Source organism: Lupinus angustifolius, chromosome LG06 (assembly GCF_001865875.1).
Source record: "Lupinus angustifolius cultivar Tanjil chromosome LG06, LupAngTanjil_v1.0, whole genome shotgun sequence".
Classification (NCBI taxonomy): Eukaryota; Viridiplantae; Streptophyta; class Magnoliopsida; order Fabales; family Fabaceae; genus Lupinus; species Lupinus angustifolius.
The window spans coordinates 8,277,340-8,286,636 of record NC_032014.1 but is presented as its reverse complement, the minus strand read 5'-3'; the positions used below and the strand labels follow the sequence as shown (position 1 = coordinate 8,286,636).

The window sequence follows — 9,297 nt, the reverse complement described above, 5'->3', positions numbered from 1 at the left end:
TATATATAATCAATGTAAAAAGAGATTTATATAAATCATTACATTTATCTATATTGTTTTTATTTGTTACTTTCTTTCTTTTTTTAAACATGAAAACATTGCATCTATTTTTTTTGTAAACATTAATACAAAATATATATTTTTTAAGAGAAATATATATGCTAGAATTTTTTATATTATTATTATATTATTTATTTTTAATTATCGTTAACTTTTGAATAAAATTATCACTATAAACCTTTATGTCGTTATTAGTTATTACTATCACTTTTTATGCCGTTATTACTATCACTTTTTTAAGAGGCTAACCTGATTCCTACTCAAACAATAATTTTCCATCCCCACCTCTCTCCCTTTCTCTTCGCGGACAAATAACTCGTTCACTCCCTTTCAACGCGAGTTTTGTTTAATTCCGAAATTTGGGCATTAGGGTTTGAATTCTTGACACTGGAAACTTAACTGGAGATGAACCTTGACGACCGTCAATCACCGACAGAGTTTGCCACTGAATATTGACTCATAGTGAAGGTTAGCTTTCTCATTCTCTTCTTAATAAAAATTTGTATTTACTTACTTAGTAATGTTAAAATGATAACTAAATCATATATGTGAAGTGTGAACTATGACCTAACATAGAATAAACATTTGAAGTGTATTTGACATTACTCTTGCTGTTAAATGTGCTACTTTTTATAATCTGGAAGTCTTGTAAAGTGTAATTCCCAACGAATGTAAGTGTATCAGGAAAAAGCATATAATAATAGTTTACTACTATGCTTTCTCATTCCGTGTTCTTTCCATGCTTCTCATTCTTATGTCTGACAAATTTTCTACATTTTTACTCAAGTTACCCTTAAGATTTTGTTCCTTATTAAATAAGTCTCTGTCTCTTGCTTTTGAGATACATGGTTGCAATGGTCGTGATTATTTATTAACAGTTATAAGTTGGAATAATTTCAAAGTGGTTTTTAAAGGATTCAGAGTTATGGGCATTTATTGCTAATTGATGGTGAAATTTTCTCCGAAATGCCGTTACTTCTGCACCCATATGAGGTGGTGGAAGAGACTAGTGTTCGTTGTCTCTGAAACTATGATGGTGCCTTCACTTCATATTGTGTCTAATCCTTATTTGTTAACATGTGTTTCATGTTTATTTGTTATCTACCAACCTTACTATTGGTTGTAGTTTGTTGAACATTTTCTTATTTTTTTGCGTGTCACATGCAGCGTTCTCTAGCTACTGACCTTCAAAACCTCTGTGTAGAGCTCCGCAAGAAACAGTTAACATATTTGAAGCGCCTTAGCCAGAAAAAAAGGTGAGGGCAGAGCTTTTCTGTTTACTTTTTTATTGATTAACGAAGAAGAATGACACTTTTTTTTGGGTTTACTTTTATACCGGCATACTTTATTTATAGCCACAATCTGATAAAGCAAGAAAGTAATATCACCATGCAATTCAATTAGTCTCACTGCACTTATCTAATTCTACACTTAATTCTAATAATCTAGTTTAGTTTACTGTATAAAACTGCACCTCTGATGTCTTACCACTTTGTTTTGTTATTGGCAAGTGATTTTTTAATGTTCCATTTCAATAGCTAATAGTGAACAAGTGGTGAAGACATGAAGTATACTTGGTTTTGTTTTTTTGTAGTAGAAAGTTAAACTTCTATTACTTGAATATAACCATACAATGAAGAGCATAGATAAGTAGATCGTTATTGACCACCTCCAAGAAGAGTACCCCTTAAGATTTACCAGGACTCTCATTAAATATGGACATTCCCGAGCTTCCCTACATACATTTTCAACTATATCCTATCCTGCACCCTTTCTATTGCAGCAGTAGGTTTTCAGCAGTCTTCATTTTGCATTTACTTGTTCCATCTACTCTCCATCTAGTCTCTTGTTGGATTTGGCTGAAAATTACCTGCACTTTATTTGAGAATATTCTCAGGTTTCGGTCTTCTCAAATATGTTACACCAAGGCTGCCACAGATGCAAACAGGGTTAATGTTCTTGGTCCGCTATGTTTCCAAACCTGCAATATTCTTTGTATCCAACTTTCAAACCTTTCAGGCATATGCTTAATTTGCAGCCATGTTTTTTTCATGCTTAATTCGCATACATTGCAGCTTTAATTCATTTTAACCTTTCTTTAAGACAATATGCCTCCCAGCCAGAAAAATTCAATGACTGCCCTCAGTTACCAACAGATATATTGATTTGTTAGTGTTTCTTGAAACTTTTGTCAATTTTTTAAAAGCATATTTTTTTTAATAGAAACGTCTAAATCCCTTTCACAATAAGATTAAGAGAAACACTTGTATAAATTTAATAGTTTTCTCTCATGTTCGTAACTTTGATTTTAACATTTGGACAGTGTAGCAGAACGACATATTGAACAGAACCCAACATGCTGAATCGAATTCGAAGCTATGCCACACTTCTCAACTTACCTCGTATTCTCACACCATCATCATCCACTGGATTCCTCGTTTTTTCCCCTTATGTGAGGTTCTTCGGTCGTAGGCAACGCAAAAAACTTGAGAAGTTTTCACCTTTAAGTACCATTGATATTGCTGTTGCTTCCTTCAATCACATGCTCCACATGGTTCCAGCACCTCCCATTGTGGAGCTGAACAAGATTTTGGGAGCAATTATGAAGATGAAGCAGTATCACGTTGTTGTTTCACTTTGTAATAAGTTAGAGTTCAAGGGAACCCTTAAACCCTCTCTTATAACAATAAGCATATTGATCAATTGTTACTGTCATTTGGGTACCATGGGTTTTGCTTTTTCATTAGTTGGGAGGATTCTCAAGAGGGGTTTTGAGTTGGACAGGACAACTCTTACAACCCTTATGAAAGGGTTGTGTTTGAAGGGTAGGACTAGTGAAGCCTTGGACTTGCATGATGATTCGGTCTCGAAAGGGTTCCGGTTCGGTGAAGTCTGTTATGGGACATTAATTAATGGGTTGTGTAAAACTGGCAAAACAAGAGCCGCCATTGAGTTGATGCGAAAAATGGAGAAGTTCGGAGTTGGGTCTAATTTAGTCATATATAATACTGTTATTGATGGCCTTTGTAAAGATGGACTTGTAACTGATGCGTGCTGTTTGTGTTCAGAAATGGTTGCCAGGGGAATTTTTCTTGATATTTTTACCTATAATTCTCTAATTCATGGTTTCTGCATTGTCGGCCAGTTTCAAAGAGCGGTTAAGTTACTGGATGAAATGGTACATGGAAACATTCAGCCAGATGTTTATACCTTTAATATATTGGTTGATGCATTGTGTAAACTAGGAATGGTCACAGAAGCTCAAAATGTGTTTGCTTTGGTGATTAAAAGAGGCCGGAAGCCTGATGTGGTTAGTTATAATGCTTTGATGAACGGTTATTGTTTAAGCAATAATGTAACTAAAGCAAAAGATGTATTCGATAAGATGGTTGAAAGAGGCCTGACACCTAATGTTATCAGTTATAGTACATTGATTAATGGATATTGCAAAATTGCAAGGATGGATGAAGCCATGATGCTACTAACAGAAATGCATCAGCAAAACTTAGTTCCAGATACCATAACTTATAATTGTCTTCTTGATGGTTTGTCCAAATCAGGAAGAGACTTGTATGAACGGGACCTAGTTGAGGCTATGCGTGCCAGCGGTCAACCACCTGATTTAATTACTTATAATATCATGTTAGATGATTATCTCAAACATCAGTGTCTTGACAAGGCAATTGCCTTATTTCAGCACATTATTGACATAGGAATTTCTCCAAATATACGCACATATAATATACTTATTGATGGTCTTTGCAAAGGTGGAAGACTAGAGGCTGCACAAGAGATTTTTCAACTTCTTCCTATGAGAGGCTGTCATCCAAATACCCGAACATATAACATCATGATCAACGGATTTTGTAAAGAGGGTTTGTTAGATGAAGCAGAGGCCTTACTTTTGAAAATGGTAGACGATAATTGCCCTCCTAATGTTGTATCTTTTGATCCAATTCTCCGTGCTATTCTGCAAAAATAACGGGAATCGAGAGGTCAAAGAAACTTCTTCATGAAATGGTTGCTCAATTGCTGGAGGTTTGACACTCGGAAAATGAAATGGCAAGGTTAGCTTGAGTTATAATTTTAATGTGAATTTATTTGGATGGTTAGCAGTTGCTTGTTTCTTGTGTCGGAGAAGTTGTGGTACACAGTGGCCTGATTATTCTTGCAAATATATTGATTAATTGATATAAACATTATGCATGTTTGTTTATTAACTTTAACTGTTCTGTTATTTTCAGTGTAGCACTTGGATTACAGTCATTGCTCATTACCGTTAATACCTAGACTGCTTATCTCTATCTCTACTCATGTGGGTAAGTATTGTTTGCTTCATCTAAACCGGTTTATTGTCTGCTCCATTTTTTTTCTAGCTTCTTGCTCATCTCAACCAGTTGAATTTGACTGCTTCCTTAAGTATGACAATCATTGACCAGTTTTCATATATAGAGACAGAGAGAGATTTGTTTCTTTTGACTATATAAACAGTAAGATGTAATTTAATTTTTGGTGTTCCTGTCTGGGGATTCTTAGTTATGATTTCATGTAGACACCAATGTCTTAAATTAATTGCGCAAGAAGTAACTAACAGTAGATACCAGCTATTGGGTTGCTTCCTATGACCCTGTCTGTCTATAAGAATACTTTTGTCTACCATATATTCTATATTCTTATTACATAAAAATTGTGTTTTATATCAAAATTTTCCATATTTGTTGGTTGCACATTCTAATATATACACACACACACATATATCGTTTTGAGATGCTTAGCATATGTAAAAATGGTTTTCTAGGCTGCGTTCTATTGGGCTATGCTTAAGCCTATGGTAACCATTGTTTGTGCATTTGTTTTTTCACCAATATCTGCAATAATAGGGATGAAGTCCAATCATATTTGACGTTTGCATAACCTCATTTTTCATTAACCAACTTGTATGTGGATTTTCACAATAGTGTACTTAATAATGTACTTCAGGTAATATTTGAAGCTACTTATTTTCAGTTTCCTCTGTCAATTCTTCCACTTTTCTCATCCATTTATTTTCTTTACTATTGACCTGAGTCTTACTATTGCATACTCATGCATTTTCCTTTTACCCTTTCAAACAATATAATACTATCTTCTTGACAACACTATCTTTAGGTCCATCATGCATGACAGAAGTAGATGGTATGTGTTCATAGTTCATCAAACAATTGCCATTGTTACCCGTTGCAAATGTGGAATTCTGGTGCAACCAATATATGTATTAGAAATATCAACATTAGAAGGTCTACTGAAGTGACTAGTGCTCATGCATTCATTGCCTTGAGTGTGATACCTACTTGTAGCCGCCGAGACGTCAACACAAACTGCAATTAGAATAGAAGGAGCTGCTAATATGTTAGTATCACTTTTCTTTATAAATTCTATTTGGAATCTATGATATGGTTGGTTGAGAAAAGGGGTAATGAAATAGTTGAGATGGGCACCTTGTAGTAGTTTCTATTTGATCTGTATTATATTTTCTGATTTTCATGTGCTGTAAATGGCTGGCTGGTGTGTCCATCTTAGTGCTGAACAAGACTATGGATTGGACTGTATCTCTCCACTATGCCTCTGAGTTTTATTTGATGCATTACATTAAGAAAATATAAATGACCAACAAAAAAGTTAAGTGATAAGAAGATGTTCATTAAAAATAATCCTTGAATGCTAAAGCATGCATATCCATCCAACATTAGTTAGCCTGCATAACAAAATACTGATTTACATCATTACCTTAGGAAGATTGAGAACATCATTCTTCAGCTTTTCAACCTTATGCCCTCAAGTTCATTAACAAACTTTGTTTTCTCTTAGATACTAAAATTTGGTCCCAATAACACAACTTTTCCATAGTTAAACTTCTTAGTCTAATTTATCATATAAACTTAATAGCTCCATAAATTTTGTCATGTCGGCGGATTTTTAGCATTATTAGAATCATTTACTTCATTTGTTCCCTATTATGTGTTTCTTTGAATAGTTAGTTTTCTAGTTATGCATTCGGTGTTAAGAACTATTTTGAGTATCTTCATAACAATAAATAAATAATGGAGTAATATTGATGGAAAGATAAATGATAAATATGAAAAACAAAAAAATCCCGTAAGCGTTTGCTATATTAGTTAGATATATTGAGAGTATTTACGTTTTAAGAACAAGCCCACTAAGTACATTTTATTGGCGACATGCAAACTTTTCTAAAGAAATTGAACAGCACACTTGCCGACATGCAAAGCAAACAATGTGCACAGTAATTAATAGAAATTATTATATGACCAATGTCAAAGCAAACACACTTGCCGACATGCAAATCAAACAACCTGGATATTGGTTATTGAAATGATTATGAATGAGTTTTATTTATTATTACTGTATCGACTATGTAAAAATCTTTAAATTAACTATTAACAGATTTTGCATTCTTATATAAAACTATTACATTGTCATTATATATATTAAACATTTTAATATCCATATTATTGATATTGCATTAGTAACTTAAAATTAAAATGATATACTCCATATCACTGACATAGATATAATTGACACCATTACTTCTGAATCATGTAAGATTTTTTGAATGTTAGTTATATCATCATATATTTTTTATATCTTATCTGAAGTCTTGATAAATATTTTCAACCACAATAATCATAGATATTTTCTTTTGTGAAGTTTTGATAGATATTTTCAAGTACAATTATGATAGATATTTTGTTTTACAAAATCACTCACTTCAATTATGTGTTTTTCTTGTCGTAATTCCTAGAGCCAGCGAGCTTCTGTCCGCACAAATGGAATATAATGTTGCAGATGCAGCTATCCAATATGGTCACAAGCATGCTTATTATCTGCACCAATAGGATTAACCATAGGAAATTACTACATCACTAAGGATTAATGGTATCCATCAAACCCCACCATTAATGATTCTAGTAGTAATTTAAAATTAAATGAGATTATATTCCAAATTAATAATGGAGATATAGTTGAAATTATTGATCATACACCAGGGTCATTTATGATGGGATTTATGATGCATAGACAGAATAAGAAAGCATGTGTTTTGTATCAGGGGTGTAAGTGTTGGGAGGCTTGAAATATGTTATTGTGTAGTCTTATATAGTCTAGTATTGAAATAAAGTGGAATAACCAATGTTATATATTGGACAAGTCTTTGTTATAATATGCACCAGATATAAGCACCAAGTAGAAATACTCCATGAGCATGTGAGTCTATGTGTGTACTAGGGTTTGTAATACTCATTCTCTAATAATATCGCAGGTGAGTCCATGTGTGTATTAGGGTTTGTAATACTCATTCTCTAATAATATCTTGTTAGCCGCTCAGCACTTCTGAGAACGTATGTACAATTGGTCGAACTCCGTTACCAAATTCTCTTCTATTTATTTTATACATTTTATTTTTATTTGATTGTTTGTGATTAACGCTATATGCATAGCGTTTCTAAAAAAGAAGTAGTGATTTTAAAACTAAATATGCCACTTCCTAACAATAAATATATCATTTTCTCTAAACTTTATAATTTTTTGAATCCTTAACATCGTTTACCTTTCCCATCACAGTTTGTAACAATATTCCACAATAATAAGGATTTTCTGTCACAAATTTTTTTTATTTCTCTTGTTCATAACCAATCATATTTTCTAAAATAATATAAAATATTAATTTATGTTTTTTATAAAAGTAATTTCCAATAAAATAACTCATTTTAATTGGTTTGATACACTATTGGGACACCAATAATACAGGTCTCATCCATTCCACCCTTGCCTTATCTATCCATGTAATTCTCCTCCTTATTGGCATTATTCATTAACTCAAGAAAACAACACTACCACAAAAATAAAATGCAACACAATTTGCGACACGCAAAACAATCAATTTACGTGGACCAATGAGACCCACATAGCCTTCAACCACAATTATTATAGATATTTTCTTCCAAAAAAATGTGGCACTTCAATTATAAATACATGTTGTTCTTGTATCACATTCTACAGTAACAAGTGAAGCAATTTGGTATCTTAGAAAAAAATTACAATGGCTGAAGCACCCAACAAAACCAGCAGCGAGCTTCTCACAAGTGCCAAGTCGGCCAAAGAGAAAGTGACTGATGCAGCTGGGAATGCTGTAGAAGCAACTAAGGAAAATGTTCATAAGGCTGCTGAGTATGTAGGTAGTGCCACTGCCCCTCCAAAACAAGAAGGTGCGTTAGACAAGGTTACTAGGTTGGCTGGAGATGTCTTTAAAAAATAACTTATTTCACCATCTTAAGGTTAAGGACCTTTAATGTCCCTTTTACTGTTGTTGTTGTTGTGTTGTGAACAGAATAAGAAAGTTTGTGTTGTTTGTAACTTCGTATCATGTGTTTCTGTTGTCTCTGCTTTCTTAATCATAGTTCAATTCCGCCATGGCCCTATGTATCTATGTATTTCCCCCCTTGTACCATTGTGTGTACTTACTTATTCATATTATTGAATCTAGGTCCTTTTTACCTCTCTCTTTTATTTTATTTTTTGTTAGTTACATGAAGATTTTGCACCTTTTGAAGGTAGTATATAGGAGTATTCAACATACAATCCGTTATATTATATATTTTTGTTACAAATTAGTTACTATGAACATGTATTAAGTCGTCCCAACTAGAGTTAATATATTTATATAGTGATATAAGATGATGCTAGATGTACAAATCTAAAGATTAATGTTCAATTTTAATAATAACATTTGAGAGGAATAATCACATATGTTTAAAAGAATTACTTCCTTAGGATACCGACTTAAAAAAATATGACCAAGAGATTAATGAATGCAAATACAAGACATGGACTTTAGCTAAGAAACATAGAAAGCTAACCTGATTGGTACGAGAAATGGCATAAAATCACCTACATGATAACAGAAGTGCACTTGGATCAAGTCTTTGAAAACAATTTCATTTATCATCAACCACAAAGTGCACACAATACCGAACTAAAATGATCATCAATATCTACCCAAGCTTCCTATGTTTATCTATTTGGTAGCTAATTATAATGAATGAATTGAAATTTAAATTAATAACTTTTATGCTATTTATCACTTACGCCACTCCGAACCCATCATTACATGTTTTGGCAAAGAAAAATCTTGGGAAATAAACTAATTATATTGCTTAACCAATCTTAGCAGTATTCATC

At 32.9% G+C, this 9,297-nt stretch overlaps 1 protein-coding gene across 3 annotated transcripts; it reads left to right on the top strand.

The window, feature by feature from the left end:
• LOC109349532 (putative pentatricopeptide repeat-containing protein At1g12700, mitochondrial) lies at window positions 345-7,220 on the top strand. 3 transcript variants are annotated; one of them, XM_019590368.1, is made up of 6 exons: window positions 345-528; window positions 1,228-1,316; window positions 2,384-4,127; window positions 4,305-4,379; window positions 5,209-5,618; window positions 7,210-7,220. In XM_019590368.1, the coding sequence occupies exon 3, from the start codon at window positions 2,417-2,419 to the stop codon at window positions 4,040-4,042; it is 1,626 nt and encodes a 541-aa protein (XP_019445913.1). In that variant the 5' UTR covers window positions 345-528; window positions 1,228-1,316; window positions 2,384-2,416; the 3' UTR covers window positions 4,043-4,127; window positions 4,305-4,379; window positions 5,209-5,618; window positions 7,210-7,220. The 3 variants fall into 3 exon arrangements, with proteins under 3 accessions (XP_019445913.1, XP_019445912.1, XP_019445914.1); XM_019590367.1 differs by lacking the exon at window positions 1,228-1,316; XM_019590369.1 differs by lacking the exons at window positions 345-528; window positions 1,228-1,316; window positions 4,305-4,379 and having other exon boundaries at window positions 2,300-4,127.